Source organism: Phacochoerus africanus, chromosome 3 (assembly GCF_016906955.1).
Source record: "Phacochoerus africanus isolate WHEZ1 chromosome 3, ROS_Pafr_v1, whole genome shotgun sequence".
Taxonomy (NCBI): domain Eukaryota; kingdom Metazoa; phylum Chordata; class Mammalia; order Artiodactyla; family Suidae; genus Phacochoerus; species Phacochoerus africanus.
The window spans coordinates 140,801,480-140,822,160 of NC_062546.1; the positions used below are offsets into that span (position 1 = coordinate 140,801,480).

Here is a 20,681-nt window from a genome sequence, read left to right on the forward strand (position 1 = left end):
ATCATTTGGCAAAAATTTTAAAGTGAAAATATCAAGCATTGCCAAACGAAAATTATTGGGAAACAAGAATTCTTGAACCCCTCCCATGAGAATAATTTGATGGTATCTGGTAAAATTGAAACAAGAGTGCAACCACAGCATAGTGGTACCACTTTAAGATGTACACCCTAAAGAAAAATTTATATCTGTGTACCACGGGTAATGTATAAGAATGTTTATTGGAGAACTGTTTATAACTGAATGGTGAGAAAAAAAATCATACAAAAAATTTTCATAACTATCAATAGAGGAATTACTCTTAAAATTTGGATTAGGAGCTAGCAATAAAAACTGATTGAGACTTGTGGTTGCCAAGGGAGTGGGAGAGGGAGTGGGATGGTCTGGGACTCTGGGGTTAATATATGCAAACCATTGCCTTTGGAATGGATAAGCAATGAGATCCTGCTCTATAGCACTGGGAACTATATCTAGTCACTTGTGATGGAGCATGATTAAGGATAATGTGAGAAAAGGAATGTATATATGTTAAAAAAAAACTGAATCAAAACTATATGTAGGGGGAAAAGCTATATTTAGGGGGTACAGTCTTTAGGGCATTGGGCTGCTGTGACCCTCCTTTGCCTGGTAAAGCAATTAAGCAATTTAAAAAAAAAAAAAAAAAACCTCTATATTTAAACACAAATTAAGCTCAAAAACCTGATGCTGAAGGAAAGAGACACGCTATTTAGGCACTGTATGTAAATTAAAACATTTTTAAAACTCACACTCCAAACTAAACTGAGTTTATACGTGTGTGTGTTTGTAAACTTATACGTATAGACCAGATCTTTGTTGGATAAAGGAGATGGAGTTCATAGCAAGAAATACGGCAGGGCTCCACATACAGCCACACAACTTGTGGACAGCTCCCGGCAGAATGCCCTGAAACAAAAACATAAACAACAAAACCTAGGCCAAAAGTTTTTACAACTATATCTGGAAGGCTTAGCTCTCTCTCTCTCTCTCTCTCTCTTTTTTTTTTTTCTTTTTTTTTTTAAGGGCCATACCCGTGGTGTATGGAAGTTCCCAGGCTAGGAGTTGAATCAGAGCTGTAGCTGCCAGCCTACGCCACAGCCACAGCAACACAGGATCCTTAACCCACTGAGCGAGTCCAGGGATGGAACCTGTGTCTTCGTGGATCCTAGTCATATTCGTTACCACTGAGCCATAATGGACACTTGTTTATTTTTTTAAGGAGCATAAATATGACCAAATTAAATTACTTCATTCCTGGATGATAAGAACGTGAATGTTTTTGTTTTATTTTTCTCTATATGTTTTAAGTTTTTTAAAATTGCAAAAAGCGGAGTTCCCATTGTGGCTCAGTAGTTAACGAATCCGACTAGGAACCACGGGGTTGCAGGTTTGATCCCTGGCCTTGCTCGGTGGGTTAAGGATCCAGCGTTGCTGTGAGCTGTGGTGTAAGTCACAGACGTGGCTCGGATCCCGCGTTGCTGTGGCTGTGGCGTAGGCCAGTGGCTACAGCTCCGATTCGACCCCTAGCCTGGGAACCTCCATATGCCGTGGGAGCGGCCCAAGAAATGGCAAAAAGACCAATAAATAAATAAATAAATAAATAAATAAATAAAAATAAAAATGCAAAAAGCAGCAACCATGATGTGGTTTGATAAGCACGCAGTGAGGGTGTGAACACTAACAGCTAACATGTAACCCATTCTGAGGACTGGCAGGCACTGTATTTATACACACATGTGTTATATTTTGTGTTTATCACAACATTATGAAGCGGCAATATTTTTATTCCCAGTTGATAGTTAGGGCATTGAGACTGAGAGAAATGAAGTAACTTGCCCAGGATGGTTGCAGGATTCAATCTAGGCAAGCTGATGCCACAGGCTTTCCCTCTGCAGCTTTTGCTCTAACAAGAGCTGGGTGAAGGAAGGCCATGCAGGAGCAGAAATCCATGGACCGTATTTCATCTCTTGCTGTTCTATTTTCAAGGTAGGATGGATGCAGAGTTAGGGAAGAAAGGGGAAATTAAAGAAGAGGTAAAGATGTGGGCAAAAAGGGGAAGAGATGAGAAGAAACCCTTCTTTCATTTCTTCCTTCAAGCATAGGGTCCTGCTGTGCCCCTTGCTTATGCTGAATAGGTTTCAGAGGAACTTCGTAAGAAAAGGTTAAGGATTTAAGTTCTGACTTTATCCATCTTAAACCTGGCTCTCCAACCTGGCCCCCTAAGACTTCTCAGTGAAGCTGGTGCCTTTCCACAGAAGCTGGCTTCCTTTGGCAGCCCTGTTGGGATATGGGAGGGAAATGGCTGCTCTTATTCCATCTTCCAGGCACCCTTCAAGGGCTATGAGAAAAAAAATATTTAACCTCAGCGTCTCCAGTCTGCTCCCCTTCTATCTACATCATAGCAATGGGGGATAGTTATGGTTCTTAGGTCTGTCAGGATTCCCAGCGCAGGGAACATCTAGCTGCCCTTTAAGACGTGTTAGGCATTGCTGTTACTAACCCTATCAGAGGCTCTTACTCAGTCTTCCTCTCCTTCTTCTCAGGGTCTTTTTCTTCTGTAAGTGTCCTCCTCCTCCTTCTCCTCCCACTCCACCCCTCTTCCAGCAGTCCCACCTCGTATGTTGAAGCATCATGGAAATGATCTTCTTGGCTTATAAAGTCTTCCTGATGGGACAAGATGCATATTTATCCATGTTTCAAAAGACCTCCTTTTAACTCAGCTTTAAACACATTTAAGACCCTAGGTTTTTTATAACAATTCAAATCGTGGAAAATCTATCAAAGTCAGAATCTCCATAAGGAAAAGAAAGTTTCCTTTTATCCTTTTTGTTTTCTGGTTTATTGCTACCACCCCACTGGAGGGCACTGGTATTTTGCCTCCTCTCCATTTGAGTTTACACAGTTCCTCTTACTCTACCTTCCTTAGAGCCTTCCTCTGCCTCCTGAGTGCCAAACCAAGCCCGCTAGATCCACTTGAGATCCTCCTGTTGAGCTGTCCTTGCCTCATCCTAACAACAAGGATTCCCTTACTTTGGATCTCCTTGGCTTGTCTATACCAGGCTGTACTAATAAGACATTGACACATATTACACTCTGTGTTCTGGTCTTCTTTTGCTTACAGACAATAGGTATAAAATGTGATATAAAGACACATAACAAAGTGGGCTGAACTCATTTAAGAGGGTATTTTATTAGAAGTGTGAGAGGTGGAAACAAGACAATCAGGGTCACTCAATTTCATTTTTTTTCTCCATTTTTGGATTTACAAATTCTTTCAGGGTACATTCATTGAACTAGGCTCAAGGCAGTTTACCAGATACGGTGAGAAATATTATATGGTCTCAAGCACAGCTAGTAAGTAATGGAACCAATTCCATTAATCACATGCCAACATTAGTCTTATTACTTCATAATTATTCTATGTTTTAAGCCATATTTCCTACCTTCCAAGAAGAAGCAATTCAGTTGCTGGAAATAATCTATAATATATTTTGAAAAAAATAGCTACACTACCAAAAAGGACCCCAAATCATGTTTGGTACTGATAGTACTTACCCAAAGAATTAATTTTAGAAAGCCAGTTAAGTTCAAAGAGCCTTAAAAATGTTCCCATTCTCAACCAGTGTTCTTCATCTGAATCACAGAACACAGAACATAATGTGAGTGATGATCTTCTCAACTCCCCGAGGACGGTAGTGACTAATACCACTCCAGACCCAAAGGAGAGATGGTGACTCATTGCAGGCACTAGATGCCTTAGGGCATTAGTATTTAATTCTCTCCTGGAACCTTGGTTGAAAAACCTAATTTCCTTTCCATAAATCCATCTTAAGGAAGTAGCTGAAAAACGGAACACAGATTCTTTGTTCAAAATACATTAAAAGTAAAAGGGAAGAAGCAATTCAAATGGCCACATTAAGGGGATGAGTAAAGGAATCAATACACTCCACACAATCCTATGTGAAAGGCTCTTAATGAAAATGGTGTTTCGAAGACCAGTGGCATTGGAAACTGCTTGTGTATAATGTATAATGAAAAAGCAGGATACCAATTTGAACAATTTGATAGGTAACTAGAAAGATAAAATCATGCATACACATATAGCTCCATAGACTAAAATACATCAGAATGTTAACAATCGTCATCTCTGGGTGGAATGATTCTAAATTTATTTTCTTGTGGCCCGTTCTGGCCCCAGGGCAATGTCTCAAAGCAGCTAGAGTGCTTGTTAAAACTCAGATTCCTGAGCACCTCCCAAGATGGGGTGAGTCAGAATTTTTGAATGCTTTTAGGAAGGGGTCTAGGTGACTGCTAGGTATATTAAAGTTTGAGAGTTCTTGCTCTAGAAAGAGCAAGGTATTACTTTGATCAGTGTTATGAAAACAATTTCGATGACAATGAATTTCCTCCAAGCTCCCACGGTGGTACAAACTGGAAGGTAAGGGCTGCAGGAAGTGAAAAGCATGAATAAAGAGTAAGAATTATCATGATGCCTGCGCCCCAGACAACCTCTCCGTCTGCTTCTCCTTGATAACTCCTTGACTTTGCTCACATGGGCTATTGTGAAATCATAGGAGGACACTCTGAGGTCCTCCAGAGTGTCTTGCCTCTCCACGACATATTTTTCAGAAAGAACAAGATAATAGAAAGCAATAGTTCATTAAATGAGATATGGATTTCCCCTTTGCACAGTGGAATTTATCTCAGCCTCTTTTCATGAGCAAACATTGATCATCTTAATGATTTCCCTGAAATGCAATTAAAATCTGTCAGATATTGCCATCGCCACCAAGGGACCCCGGTTATTCTAATCTCAGATTGATGCTAGTGGCTCTGCACTTGTCACAGTAAAGAAACAGCAGCCCAGTAGGGATGTGCCATGTTCCTCAAACCTGGCTTTTGTTTTCTGTCCTGTCCTTTGCTCACAGTGCTAAACTAGAACAGCTGCTTTCTAGCTCTTTTTCTATAGTGTAGAGACTTTTTCCTTTTGAAATCTGTCCCTGTCCAAGGGACTTGTGGTCCAAGACACTGAGCAGAATTTATTTTACATGTTTGTTAGAAGAGGTGTAAGGTTTGTACTCTTTGAAGAAGCATTGTGTTCACTAAGCTGCTCTCCTGTATCTTTAATCCCATGTTTGGGATACAAAGAGCACATTCAAATGGCCAATACCTATGATCTTAGAGAAAGACTCAGGAGACCAACAGCAGAAACAAAGCTATTTCATTTGCACTGACTTATAAAAATTTTGCAGCTTCTGATCAGACAAAGAAGGTGGCCAGGGGGAGCAGAATTCCAGGCTTCCCGATTCAAATGTCAGGACACCTGGCACAGAATTAAAATCTGCATGATTGACATAAATGTTAGCAGTTACTACCAGGCTTCCACCACTTACATTTAATAGCAAATTTAAAAAGACTATATACTCTGTTATATGGAATGGTTGGCCAATGGGAACCTGCTGTATAGCACAGGGAACTCTACCCAATATTCTCTGACAATCTATATGGGAAAAGAATCTGAAAAAGAATGGATGTGTGTACGTGTATAACTCAATCCCTTAGTTGTACAGCAGAATTTATCACAGTGTTATCAACTGTACCTCAATAAAACTTACAAAAAGAGACTACATACTAGTAAACAAAGTGTAGTATGTACAACAGTGAAACAGTATTCAGTCTAAAAAGGAAGGAAATTGTGACAGAGGCTAGACCATGGATGAATCTTGAAGACTTAAGGTTAAGTGAAATAAGCCAGGCACGAATGAACAAATTGCGTGATTCCTCATAATGAGCTACCTAGAGTCATCAAATTCATAGAAGACAGACAGTAGAATGGTGGTCGTCAGGGAAGTTGGGGGAAGTGGAATGGGAGGTTATTGTTTAAGGGTACAGAGTTACAGACTTGCAAGATGAAAAGAATCCTGGACATGGATGGTGGAGGTGGTTACACAACCATGTGCATGCATTTAATGACACTGAACTGGACACTTAAAAATGGTTAAAATGGTAAAGTTTGTGTGACTATTATGCAAATAAACTAAAAAAAAAAATTAAGGACTATATACCACAGATTAAATCACAGCAGAATGTGAATGCAGAGTCCGTACAGGGAACACGGTGCTGGACCAGGCCAGTGGCCCTGCAGGTCTGATGAGAGGCAAAGAAGCCAATGGCCTTTGTGACGTGCCCTGCCGCCGCCCCCACCTACTGCCTTGAGATATAGCCCAGGCTTCTCACTAGCCATGGTCAAGCTACCCACCAATCTGCCCAAGATGCCTTTATTCCTCATGAAGGACCACTGCTGAGTGCGCTTTTCTGTGGTGGAAGGAGCAGGGTGGGATGGTGGGTATGAGAGGAACCCATCCTGCCCCTGGATAAAGGGGGATTGCCTAGGCCTTGTCCTTACTGAAAGGGGATGAGGCCACTGTCCTAGACACCTGCCACTTCTGTCAAAGCCCACACATGTCTGGGCACATACCCAGCAGCCTCCTGCTGCCCCCACAAGACCTAGGAACTCCCACTGCATATTCCATTTGACTGGGCCTTCCCTGACAATATACCCAGTTGCTGAACTTCTCTGTATTTCCTCAAAATAACCAATCAGCGGCTCAGGTGGCAATGAGTGGCAGGACTCAAGTAAGTAACTTTTTCTAAAATGTCAGTGGTGAGTGAGGCAACCGTGACCTCCCTCACTTTATTTATTCCTCCCTGCTAAAAGCTGGCAAGTTCTAGGAGTGGCATTGTTGTCATCCCACATAAAACAAGAAGTCAAAGAGTGGTCTCTGACCCGCAGGCCCAATTTTAGGCTAGGATGATGAATTGATCAGACTTTCAGGTTCTGCTCTTGTCACATAGTTCCTTAAGCAGAGAAGTTGCAGCTCATCGCCATTGCCCCTGCAGAAGTCAGCAGAATGCCTTGTGCGCAGTACAAACAATGCTAGAAATAGTTAGTGTCTGACTGCATTTCCAAGGTACTGACGTAGATTTTTTTTTTTTTTTGTCTTTTCAGGGCCACACTCGCGGCCTATGGAGGTTCCCAGGCTAAGGGTGTAATCAGAGCTGTAGCTGCCGGCCCACACCACAGCCACAGCAATGCCAGATCTGAGCTGCATCTGCGACCTTACACCACAGCTCACGGCAATGCCAGATCCTTAACCCATCGAGCAAGGCCAGGGATCGAACCTGCAACCTCACAGTTCCTAGTCAGATTCGTTTCCACTGTGCCACGATGGAAACTCCCAGACATGGATTTTATTGAGCTTCATGCTGTTTCTAGAACCCAGGGATGCTTTTTAAATGATTCCTCTCGCCCCCTTCTTTGTAAACGTCGGGTAACCTATGGCATCCACCTGTGTGCCTTTTGGCTTGGAAAAGCCTGGCAAAGTGTGTGAGTTAAATCAATCCTAATGGAAGATAAATAGGACAGACACCAAATCACATTCCTGTCCTGGGAATCTGCCCCCTCCCCAGTTTGGATATGATACAATCAAGAGGCACAAAAGTTCATTCAGCCTTTCTTTGGTATGTCCGTGTTTGGTGGGTGACTTCGGTTTTGTATAACAACAGGCTCATCTTATTTTCTCTTCTTTTCAGAGCATCCTGGAGCTGGAGAAGGAAAGAATTCATCTCTTATGCAATAACTTAAACCAGTACTCCCAACATACTTCTGTTTTTGGCCAAACTCTGACCACAGTGAGTAGTAAAGAACTTGCCATCTCTGCTATGCATGGTGAGAACTGGAGGCAAGGTGTCTGCTCCAACCTTGTTCTGCTTTCCTTGGCATTGCAGTGCCATACGCAGATCCACTGTGCCATCAGCAAGATAGATGTCGAAAAAGATATCCAGGCTCTCATGGAAAAAACTGCAAATTCATCTGCAGAAAATAAATCTGAGTTCCTACTAACTGATTACTTTGTAAGTAGGGGATGGAAGGACGTTTCATTAATGGGAACCATTGTAATGAATATATTGGGGAATTCACTTTGAAAAAACCTGAGAGCAATTGTAAAGGAAATATGTTTGTTTTGTAAATGAAACTACTGACTTGCAACTGGTCTATTTCTTGTTCCTGGAACGTTTCATGCAATCCTCCCTCTGTCCTTTGCTTGTGCCATTTGTCCTGTAAGCAGTACCCTTTGCCCTTCTTCCCTGGTTTGGTCTTCTAGTCTCCTGGGAGCTTTCATGCCCTTGCTCTTGGTGAGCCACGCACCCCTGTCTGTTCCATTCAGGCGAATGAACATGGCCTCGAACTGCTAGATCTCTTAATGTTACACTTAAAGCCTAACTGAATTAAAGCCCATTCTGGGAAGAGCTCATGTGTTTCCAAGAGCCAGCCAAAACAGGGCACAATCAGCCTTTGTTCCACCCCTGAGGCACACACATGGTACTGCATGTTGATATTAAAGGACTCTAACTTGAATAAAGATAAATAGGGAGCAATAAGCATCCAACAGATATTTGTTTATCAAAAAACTATGAAATAGCTATGGTAACGTTCATCCTCCAAGAATATTTTTTTTTCCTGCTAAAGAAAGTGCAAACCTGTATACTTACAGGTTGTGAATGAGAAGATGTTTTCATGTTAAGTAGGTCTAGAAAATGTCAACAAATCGATAGGAAACCTAAGGTTATTCTGCTTTTATTTTTTTTTTTTTGTTTCACTTTTTCTCCCATCAAGTTAAAAATCAGTGAACGTCTCACTGCAACTAGGAAAAGCAGCTCTTACTTTTCTCCCCTTAAATTGTTAAATACCTTTTTTTTTCCCCTAAAGGAAGAAGACCCTAAGAATGCAATGAGTAAAGAGCGGCAAGTGTCTTCATTAAAATCAAAACTGTCGAGACTGCAAAAAGATATTGAAAAAGCCTCACAAGACCAGGAAGGTGTGTAATTAGCTCTGTGACTGGCTTGGGAAGGGAAAGTATTCCACTGGGGGGCTGCATTCAGAGTGCTTTTCCTAACTGGCACAGGGATCATCTCATTTAAAGGATCAAATGTCAAGCCTAATTTATGTGAATAATGAAAGATTAAGAAAAAAAGAGGAGAGAGCAAAAAAAAGACATTTTGATCTGTGAGGTCTATATAAGCAATATACCACTATTTCCAGAAATGTAGCATTTTATGTGTTTCTGAAATTGGCTGATAATGAGGGACAATTCATTTGGTTTAAAACATAGTAAACCTCCTATGTAAAAGGTTTTTGAGGGAGTTCCCGTTATGGCTCAGCAGAAACAAATCTCACCAGCATCCATGAGGACACAGGTTCCATCCCTAGCCTCACTCAGTGGGTTAAGGGTTGCTGTAGCATTGCCGTGGCTGTGGTGCAGGCTGGCAGCTGCAGCTCCGACTCGACCCCTAGCTTGGGAAACTCCATATGCCACGGGTGTGGCCCTAAAAAGACAAAAGCCAAAAAATAAAAATAAAAAAAATAAATAAAAGCCTTTTCGTTTTCTTATATTTATTCATTTATTTATTTATTTTTATATTTCCTCCACTTTGTTTTATTTTATTCTATTGCGGGTGTTAAAAGGCAATTTTTTAAATTTTAAAAATTAATTTATTTTTCATTACAGTATAACTGATATGCAAGGCTATGTTAGTTCTAGGTGCATAACATAATGATGCACTCTTTCTGTACATTACAGAATGATCACCACTTGTTTGTTTCTCCTTAAACTAAGTTCCTGAATGATGTGAGGATCTTTCAAATTAAATCCCATGCTTAGAGGTTAGGCATATATAGAATAGGAAGCAGCTCTAAAATGCTACAGGTAATGAAGACGACTCCACACTTATGATTCTGGTATATAGAGCTTATTTTATGTGGACCAGAGACATTGCTATTGCCATGTAATTCTTGATAGGAAATACAAAAAAAAAAATGTTAAAAAATGTTTAAAAATGTAAATACCAGCTGAGGAGAGCTTAACATCGTGGTAAATGTTAGGAAGCCAGCATGGAATGGGTCAATCAGGAGGATTCAAAATCTCAGCTTCAGGGTTCCTGTCATGGCTCAATGGTAACGACCCCGACTAGTATCCATGAGGACACGGATTCAATCCTTGGCCTCACTCAGTGGGTTAAGGATCGGGCATGGCTGTGAGCCGTGGGTGTAGATTGCAAACGTGGCTCAGATCACGAGTTAGTGTCTGTGGCGTAGACCGGCAGCTACAGCTCCGATTCGACCCCTAGCCTGGGAACCTCCATATGCTGTGGCCCCCCCCCGCCCCCCCCCCCAAAAAAAAACCTCGCCTTGAAAAATAACAACCAAGACTCTGAAGCACCATCATTTCTCAGATCTCATTACATGAAGGGTACAGGTCACCCACTCAGTAACATTTAGTAGCAACTACAATACAGAAAGAGCCTCAGCCATTTGGGAAATGCTTCAGGCAACACTTCTGGGCTCCATCTCCCTCTGAGTGTGACCTCTCAGTTGGAGGAATGGGGATTGACTGTGCTTTCACTTTCAGGCCTGGAACGAATGCTGAGAGCCTACACCAGCCACTCCTTCTTCTCAGACACAGAGAGCCAAAAAAACACAGCCGCCTTAATAGATGAGGTAAATATTTGCAGAGTGAGGTTTCCTAGATTTTGATGAAAGGACTATTTTTAGAATGCTTGTTTTCTGGCCCATTTGACCTCTAGTTTGCCTTTCTTTTCTCATGACATAGGACAGTTTAGTCAGAGAGCTTGCACAGCCAGCTTCTCGACAAGTGGCTTGAGGAATCTAGAAAAATCCAACTACTTAGAAATGTCTGCTTTAATGTCCTCCCAGGGGGAAAAAGCCTAAAATAGAGTCCCCCCCCAATAAAATTATTCAGTCAAGGTCTGGAAACCATGCATACTTAACCCCGGTTAATAGAAGTGACCAAAAATGCAGAGTCTGCATTCGGAGAGACCTGTATCTGCTGTTTACAGGGACCTGGGATTTTAGTTTTCTCTTCTTTACAGTGGGGATGTTGGTACCCACTTCAAAGGGTTTTTGTGAGAATGAAGTATTATTTAGAATATTTCACATGCATTCTAAATACAAATGCCAGCGAGGTGCACAGAGGAGAGCTGAAATCCTGGTAATTGTTATTGAAATGCTGTTTCCCATTCATTGTTCGTCGTTCATCCTTGAGCTAACATCAGGGTCTTCTGAGAATAACAGGAGAAAGGAGGGATGTGGTCACACGGAGGGAAGATGTCAGTCTGGGTAGGGTATGAGGCGAGAGCTTCCAGGGAAACAAGGGGGAAAACTTAAAAAATATATATATATTTTTTCTGTCTTTTGTCTTTTTAGGGCTCCTCCCGTGACTTATGGAGGTTCCCAGGCTAGGGATCTAATCGGAGCTACAGCTGGCCCAGGCCATAGCCACAGCAGTAAGGGATCTGAGCCGTGTCTGCGACCTACACCATAGCTCACAGCAAAGCCAGATCCTTTACCCACCGAGCAAGGCCAGGGATCGAACCTGCAACCTCATGGTTCCTAGTCGGATTCGTTAACCACTGCGCCACGATGGGAACTCCAAAAAATTTTTTTAATTAAAAAAAGAAAAGAAAAGAAAAAGGAGTTCCTGTTGTGGTTCTGCAGGTTGAGAACCCGACATGGTATCTTCGAGGACACAGGTTGGATCCCTGTCCTCCCTCAGTGGGTTAGGGATCTGTCATTGCTCTGGCTGTGGCGTAGGCCGGCAGCTGTAGCTCTGATTTAACCCCTAGCCTGGGAACTTAATATGCTGCAGGAGTGGCACCAAAAAACAAAACCAAACAAAACACCCTTTAGGGGCCAAGGTTATTTGAGGGAAGGTGTGGGTACTGTCAGCAGAGGGCAGGTGCCTCCAAGCCTTTGTGGTAAAAGCCTGGAGCACGGCAGCCCTCAGACATTCATGGGAACAATGGGCAATGAGACCTCTTCAGAGGAGCCCACATTAAAAGGTCAGTTAGCAAAGGCCTGTGAATTTTATATACGAATCTCGATACCTATGTGTGCAAGATATAGGGTTTCTGCTGTGACTGGCGCGAGAGGAAGTTGGGGCTACTGTGAGAAAATTCAGAAGAGATCAAATCTTTAGCAATTTTGAAAGATCCAGGAAGCTGGGTTAGCTTCCTTTTCCCTGCACGTAGCCTAACTGACCCTCTTGTAAAAGTAGGTACCTAATAACTGTCCAAGTGGACAGTTTCATTTGTTCTTTGGTAAAAGTAGAAAGATGCAGCCAGGTAGTTTATCTGTTTTTAGCAGCTGCTTTCTTTAGCAGAGAGGCTGTTGCAGAAACAAACCTGACCCTTCTTGTGAAAAGAAAGGCCAGAATTCTGTTCACTTAGAAATAGAGGTCTAATGTCCTTGTAATAACATGTGGCTACAATTTTTATAAAATTATAAAACAGACTGTAGGACATTTTCTGCAATAGCATAAAATGTTAATTAATTCAATGCAAAGGATATTTACCAAAAGAGCATTTTATGGAGCATTTTATGGCAGCATTATGCTATCAGTTTACTTTGGTTTTACATAGAATTTTGTCATTGACATTGCCAGAGAAGGACATGCTGTGATTATCTGGGTGCACAACTGGCCTGATTTGCACAGTGGAGGATGCAAGATGAGAGAGGATCTGACCCCTGAATTTACAGTGGTTATGATATCTAGTGATGTCGTCAATAAGAGCCCTCAAATAGTGGATACCAAATATCTGTATAACTCCATCACACACCTCAGCATCTGGTGGTGAGACACTCATGAAACTGGTAGATTTTGCGTCACACAGGGAAGGTTTCTTGCAGAAGGAAACTCTGTTTTATTGAAATTCTTCCTAGTTAATTGGCTGTTGGTCCTTCAAATGCATATTTGAAGCAGGAAGGTCGGCATGCCATATTCTCTAAGAAACTGTTGCAGAAACAGGAGGTATTTAGAGCAGATCTTGCCTTTGGATACTGGAAGGAGCATCACACAGGAGAAAGATTTGCTGCTCTAGAAAGATCTCTGAGTGCAGGCTAGATCTGAGGGTAGAAGCTATGATTTTGATCTCATCTTCAATGAGGCTGTCCATCAAGCAGTGGATTGTTCCAAGGATCAGAGCCCTTCACCATCCATTGGAGCTGTTCCGTCCATGGCTGTGACCTCCTGGCAGGATTAGGAATCCCCATGCTAGAGGTGTGGAAAGGGAAGTGACAATGAGGTGGAAGAAGTTGGATAAGCAGACCCCCTTCCAATGTTTAGATTCTGTGACATGATTTATCCTGCCTGAACACAACTTGATAGAGAAGTCTTTACAAAATTTCTAGCTCAAGATCAAATTGAGAACAGGGAGGGCCTAGGAGAATATCTTTAATGTCACTCTTTATTTTTATACTCCAATACCCCAGAATATAGTTTCCAGTTTCCAGAAGCGCTACTGCAAACTTTCTGGGTAATATAAGACTTTGCCTTTGCAAGAAACAGTAACAATATCAATAACAACAATGTAATGCCTTACATCATTTTAGTTTGATCCAGTTCTGTTCTTTATGTTAAACACCTATGGCTCAATTGCCTTTCTTCACAGTCCTCTGAAAGCCTAGCTTTTGCAGTCAACAGTTATTCTCTATCTCCTTCCTCGGCAGAAAATCAAGTAAATCTATTCATTGCCACAAAATGCTGAATAATATATCTATCAGGATTTCTGGTTTGCCCTCTTTACAAGAGTCCAAAATAAGACAGCCTCAACTAAGGCTTTCCTCTAGACCTCTTGAAGTTCCATTATTTTTCTCTCTTCAGCGTTTTCTGTGCACATCTGCATGCACATTGAATGTGTGCTTTTTTGGACCTCTTTGTCATTTTGGAAGTTATCTTGATATCTCTTTACCCACCCAGTCGTACCTCATTTTCTAGAAATTTACTCATACTGTCAAATGATATATCCACAGAACAACTTGAAACTAGACCTTTTGCAAGCAAACTCCTACAAATTGTCATCCATATTAGCAGAACTCGAGCAAAGACCTCAACCCAGCCATCCCTGCAGTAACTCCATCTTCAGGTGGAAAGAAAAGGTAAACATATAAGAGGTTGATTATCATTTCTTGACTGGGCTTGCTGGATGGAATGACTTATAGCAGCATCAAGTTAAGATAAGCTGTTATAAATTACATGTGCCATATGCTCCAATCCCCAGTTGCAGGGTTTTAAGATAAACTTAATTATTTTTTGAGCACAGTAACATGAGCTAAGCACAAATGAGTACCTTCTTGGTATTCATATGTACATTAATAGGAATTAAAAACACTTTGGTTTCCTTCTCATATTTTATTTATTTAATATTTTATTTATTTAATGATTTTTTTTACTTTTTTTTTGTCTTTTTGCTATTTCTTGGGCCGCTCCCGTGGCATATGGAGGTTCCTAGGCTAGGGGTCGAATCGGAGCTGTAGCCATCAGCCTACGCCAGAGCCACAGCCACTCGGGATCTGAGCCGCTTCTGCGACCTACACCACAGCTCACGGCAACGCCGGATCGTTAACCCACTGAGCAAGGCCAGGGACCGAACCCGCAACCTCATGGTTCCTAGTCGGATTCGTTAACCACTGCGCCACGACGGGAACTCCTAATGATTTTTTTATTACAGTTGGTTTACAGTGTTCTCTCAGTTTCTACTGTACAGCAAAGTGACCCAATCACACATACGCTCTATTTCTCACAGTTCCCTTGAAAAAGATACATGCACCCGTATGTTCATTGCAGCACTATTCATGATAGCCAAGACATGGAAAGAAGCTAAATGTCCATCCTTCTCATATTTTAACTTTATCCTTTGAATGTGCTTTTACAGTAAAATTTCTATTAAATCAAAATCTTAGTATTCATAAATGGTAAGGTTTTGTGATATGCATTAGTCGTGTTCATTTAATATAGGACATAGTGTAGATAATGCATGAGCACAATTTTTAAAATTTCAGAGATATATTTTCCCTGCGTTACATCCTAGGAATTGATGAGTATGTAAATATACAGGGGTAACTTTTTTCCATTTCCCATCAGAAGAGGGAGCTGTAACCATCTGGTGATGAAGGGACAGTTTTCCTTCTTTTTTTAAAAAAAATTTTTATTTAAAAAAAATTTTTAAAGTAAGGTACAGTTGATTTACAACATTGTGCCATTTAAAATTTTTTAAATTTTTTTAATTTAAAAAATAAAGTATGGTTGATTTTAGTTTTCTTTCTAAGAGACTCAAGCTCTAACAGGGTCTCAATCCCATTTATACAGAATCATACTAATTTCATTTATATTAAGGCCAATTAAAGTTGAATTTGTAGAAGTAATGTTGTAAATGTTATTATCTGGCCTAGGGGTGCAGATCAGAACTGCAAACACAGGCTATACGATACAGTAACTGTTTAATTATGAAAATTTCATTCAAATTTCAGAAACAGGAATATGCTATAGTAGAGTTTAGGAATTATTTATTTATACCCTCCTCCCAACAATTAAAAAACAAATTCCTGAGGAAAACAGCGGCAGAAGAGTTACTTTTGCTGACAGTGTCATTAAAAATAACTTTTCGTTTTTCACTCTTCATACAGCAGCAGACACACAGCTCTGTAAAAATTTCTCGGCCTTTTCTGATGAAGAGATTAGAGAATGTGGTGGGCGGGGCGTCTTGTGAGGGGCAGAGGATTCCAAGTTCTTCATCGGCAGGTAATCTCCTGCTTAGAATAATTCGGGGTTGGGTCCTATTGGTAAAGCACATGGCTAACGTATTTTATTTTCAGAGCCACATCGACATATTTCAGTTCAAAGACATTTACATTTCGATTAGGACTGATTAATTTGTTAGAATGTGTAGCTTTCTGAGCACATGTAATCCAAATGGTGGAAAGGACTCAAGAACAGCTGGAGGGTTGGGAAGAGAATTCTCTGATGTGAAAGGTATCTCATGTGACCGGCATCCATGCTAATCAGACAGCCTGCAACCTTACTGGCCACACTCCTGCCCCTGAACCCTTGTGAGGAGCTCCGCAGCTCTGTCCCCACAACCTCCTCCAAACTTTGATGGAAATCCCATCTTCTCTGCCAGAAACATGGTGACCCCAAGGCCTACCCACCCCCTTTGCTCAGCCACCTGACTTCAGTCATTTGTCCATACCACTCTGCCTTTCACCTTTCAACACACATACACGCATAATACATGCATGTGCACATGTATACACATACACATATATGTATACACACACATGCACAATGCACTTACATACACAATATATACACAGAAATACTAACACACACAATACATACATGCATATACATGCAAACATGCATGCACACATACACACATACATACACACATGCATATCCACACGAGCATGTCATTATCCCTCGTTGTTCAACTATAATTACCATAACCTTGACTCTCTAGTTTCTTGATTAGAACTTGGCAAAAAAGAGTTTGAATAAAACCCAGGCTGTTATAAGCCACATAGTATGTTAAAGACTCACAGTTGCATTATTTGAGGAACAGTTCCCTGAGTACCCTGGGATGCTGGTAAGAAACACCTGCTCCAAGTGTCCCCTACCTATTCCTGGTTAGCAACACTGGTTTTTTGCTTTCCAAAGCTTGAATACAACCACCACTCAGATTAGCTAACTGATGTTAAGTTTACACAGAAAACAATTTTAAAATGTCACCATTACTACATTAATACTGTTACAGCAACTTTTTTCTCCAGACTTATTTTCTGTATTATGTTATAGCTTTTGATTATGTAATAGACATAGTTCATACACATAGTATGTACATCATAAATGGTTACTGAATCAAAGAATGAATGTTATGTGCAATTATAAATTTTCATTTTGAGAAGATTTCAATGTATTTAAGCTTTATACTACACAGCTAAATAGCTAAAGTGCTTTGCGCCATGTTCATCTTGCCCACTGACCAACAGTAATCCTTGTAACTCAATCCAACTTTCAGCCTCCGGTGTGACCCAGGTCGGCAATGGTCTTTGCAAGGCCTTATATTCTTTTCAAGCCAGGCAAGATGATGAATTGAATTTGGAAAAAGGTAAGAATCATGCCCACATAGTTTAATTGCCTTCCCCAGTTGACATTTTTGACTTGAATAAAACTCCTATCTTAGCACAGCAGCCTTAAAATGTATTACCGAGTCAAATCAGTTCAGGTTAACAATCACACTTCTTAGAAGATAATGATAAAGAAAGCTCACACGATAAAAAGAGTTAACATTTATTCAGTGTTTACCGTGTGCCAGACATTGCTGCAAACACAGTGTCCAATTTATATTCATAATACACTTTGTGGTAGGTATTATTTATGCCCAATATTACTGAGGAGACGGGGGCACAGAAAGGTTAAGTACTTTGACTAAAGTTACTGGCAGCACTGGCACAGATTTGAACTCAGAAACTTAGAGTCATGCTGTTAATCCTACTGCCACAATGTCGCTAATGGAGTTATCAGAGAGCTAGCCCTACCATTTCGCTTTTCAGAAAGCTACCCATACAGGAATGGGAAGTGACTGCCTCTCATGGCTTAGTCTACGTGCAAGTTCTAGAGCCCGGGTCAAAGACTCCCAGCTTAATATTTCTTCCACTTCTCTCTCAAAAAATGGTTTTAGGACCAATCGAAGTAATCAGACCCCCTTCTCCGTGTCACAGATTTTTGTTTAACATGGAAAGGTATTATATAAAAGTTGTGCAGACCCTGAGATTATTAAATAAGAAAAAGTCACCAGCCTCAACTTTCATGTGTGTCCAGTAAGCAAACACGTTTGGATGTTAAAGCTAAGGCAGAGATCTGGAAATAAAAAGTTAGTGAGAAAGAACTGTGTCATGAGAGAATGCTTGTTATCCATGACCAGCACCTGGCACCCGGAGCCAACAGAAAGTGAAGATGGATTTGGCACCTAAACAACAGGGACACCATGCACTTGCCATGGGTTAACAGGTGCTTCCCTCTCAATTTGCCAATCAGAGTTCTGCAGGGAATTCCTCTTCCCTCTAGCCCAGAAGTAAGAAAAGACAAGAAAAAAGGAAATAGAAAGTAGACCTTCTCCTCCATTCATCTTGAATCTGTGTTGCCTTAAATTTAAAAGTTTTAAGTGTTATAGAAGTCCCCTTGCTACTCTTCATGTCATCCCAAGGCTACCTACACCAATAAGGAAATAAAGGAAATGAAATCATCCCACTTTTCATATGAATGGGAACACAGGTCCCAGATGCCACCTCCAAGGTCCGCACAGTCAACTCAATAAATTGATCACCTTTTTTGTCTTCAGTTCTCTGCCAGTTGAAAAAGCCTACTTATACTTTAGCTCCTCCATGGGTTCTTTATATGGAACGAGCCTAGAGAAGCTGGCAATAAGATTTTAAATTACTTGTTTCGATTTAAATTGTGTCAGTCTACTGACCTGAGAGAACTCATTAGGTGGAGACCTTAGACTGAAAATGATCTCTTTCGAGAATAGTGATGTGACTAAGGAGAGATAGAAGGGGAGTTAACAGCCTCCTTTGTCAAAAGAAAAGAGAAGAAAAAAAAGAAAAAACTGGGGAGAAGAATGAAAGACTGAAAATGACCTCATGATGATGCTGAAGCTCTTGGATCCTGAGTGAGGTGGATATCTCCACTCTGACGTACGAGAATCATCCAAGAAAAGGACTGTCTCACACAAGACAGGGAATAGTGTTGTTGTTGGTTTTTTTTAAATAGAGAATTAGAGAATAGCCATGTGTTTCCTAGGAATTCTATTTATTTGAACCATTGCTTTAAAAGAATTGTCATGGAGTTCCTGTTGTGGCACAGCAGAAGCAAATCCAACTAGGAACCATGAGGTTGCGGGTTCAGTCCCTGGCCTCACTCAGTGGGTTAAGGATCTGGGATCTGTCATGGCCATGAGCTGTGGTGTAGGTTGCAGAGGCAGCTTGGATCCTGCATTGCTGTGGCATAGGCCGGTAGCTGTAGCTTCGGTTTGACCACTAGTCTGGGAACCTCCATGTGCCGTGGGTGAGGCCCTAAAAAGCAAAAAAAAAAAAAAATTCTGTACTGGTTTTCCACAGTGGGTTAAGGATCCAGCATTGCTGCAACTGTGGCATAGTTTACAGCTCTGGCTCAGATTCAGTCCCTGGTGGGGGAACTTCCACATGCCATGGGGGCAGCCAAGAAAAAAATAAAATAATAAAGAAGAATTGTCTTCAAATTGATATTTTATTCATATTATCTAAATTGTGGAATGAGGGATTATACTATTGTGCAAAGCTGCTAGTTGGAACTTTGGACTGTGAAGGCAGCATGGATAATGGAAAGAAGCTGCCTTGAAAGAAAAGTCTGGTAATTAAGACATACTCTTAGTAGTCAACACCCTCAACTATTATGGCCACCAACATGAGAAACCCTTAGAGCAACGGCACCAAGAAAGAATTTGGTGACAACCCATCAGCGTCCAAAGTGAACCAGGCAGCATGAGAAGGACACAGGATCCAAAGAGATTTTCTTTTTTTCTTTTTTCTTTTTTTTTTTTTGTATTTTGTCCTTTTAGGGCTGCACCCATGGCATGTGGAGGTTCCCAGGCTAGGGGTCGAATCGGAGCTGTAGCCATCGGCCTATGCCAGAGCCACAGCAACGCCAGATCCGAACCGCATCTTCAACCTACACCACAGCTCACGGCAAAGCTGGATCCTTAGCCCACTGAGCAAGGCCAGGGATGGAACCTGCAACGTCATGGTTCCTAGTTGGATTCGCCTCCGCTGCGCCACGATGGCAACTCCCAAGAGATTTTGTTTCTAATCAAACTATTTTATGGGATAACTTTTTTGTCCATTACCTTACTCTTTTTAATATTCTCTGCATTCTGCCTGCTTTATACAGAGATGGTTGGTAAATTTTGCTTCATCTCAATCACCTGCAGACAAATGATGCTATCAAGCAAAGCCTTGAAAGCAGAATCTTCCTAACAATAGTCTTACTGAACAGGCATGTGCTTAAGTTGCGGAAACCAATTTGTCTCACTCGTTGTGCATTTTCACAGGCGACATTGTGACTATACACAAGAAAAAAGAAGAAGGATGGTGGTTTGGGTCTTTAAAGGGGAAAAGGGGCCATTTTCCTGCCGCTTATGTGGAGGAACTTCCTTCAAGTGCTGGGATCACAGCTTCACAATCGTGAGCAAGATTCTGAAGGCACTGCCTTACACACTGTAAATTTATGCAATGTTGTATAAATAAAGACAAATGCCGTGATCTTTACCTGTTTATCTTTCTAACTGAGTGATGGAGTCTTACTTGCAGGTCACAGCACTTTGTACTCTTGGCTATTTGTCTGAAGCAGAATCAGAAGATGGAGGGTGGAGGGAGGCAAGAAAAAGGGAGGCCCCATGGCTCCTAGAGTTTTCTAATTCTAAGAGACCCTGGAAATAACCCCAAACAGTCCCTGTTCACGGAGAGAGAGGGAGACTGAGTCCAGGGCGGTTCCGCCTTAAGTCAGATCGTTTCCAGTTAGCACAACGAACATTGGGATGCAGATGTCCTTTTCGTCTGATGTTGGGTGGCAGCAGGTCACGGCTGACCAGGAAGAGTCAAACAAGGCCAGGGTGATGGGGAAGAACACAGATCAAGTCCAAGACGAAGAGATCAGAAGAGACAGGCAGGCAAAGCACCAGTGAGACTGACCCATGTTAAGAGACGGAAGAATAAA

The 20,681-nt window shown here is 41.3% G+C and overlaps 1 protein-coding gene across 2 annotated transcripts in view; it reads left to right on the forward strand.

Moving 5' to 3' along the window:
* Nucleotides 1-20,233, forward strand: part of NOSTRIN (nitric oxide synthase trafficking) — a 61,426-nt gene extending 41,193 nt beyond the window's left edge. For both annotated transcript variants that reach the window (XM_047772809.1, XM_047772810.1), the window contains 8 exons: nt 7,609-7,707; nt 7,804-7,929; nt 8,786-8,894; nt 10,485-10,573; nt 13,904-14,029; nt 15,557-15,671; nt 16,948-17,037; nt 20,017-20,233. In XM_047772809.1, coding sequence (XP_047628765.1) covers nt 7,609-7,707; nt 7,804-7,929; nt 8,786-8,894; nt 10,485-10,573; nt 13,904-14,029; nt 15,557-15,671; nt 16,948-17,037; nt 20,017-20,153 — 891 coding nt within the window. In that variant the 3' untranslated portion in view covers nt 20,154-20,233. The remainder of the gene's footprint in view (nt 1-7,608; nt 7,708-7,803; nt 7,930-8,785; nt 8,895-10,484; nt 10,574-13,903; nt 14,030-15,556; nt 15,672-16,947; nt 17,038-20,016) is intronic.
* Nucleotides 20,234-20,681: the final 448 nt, after the last annotated feature.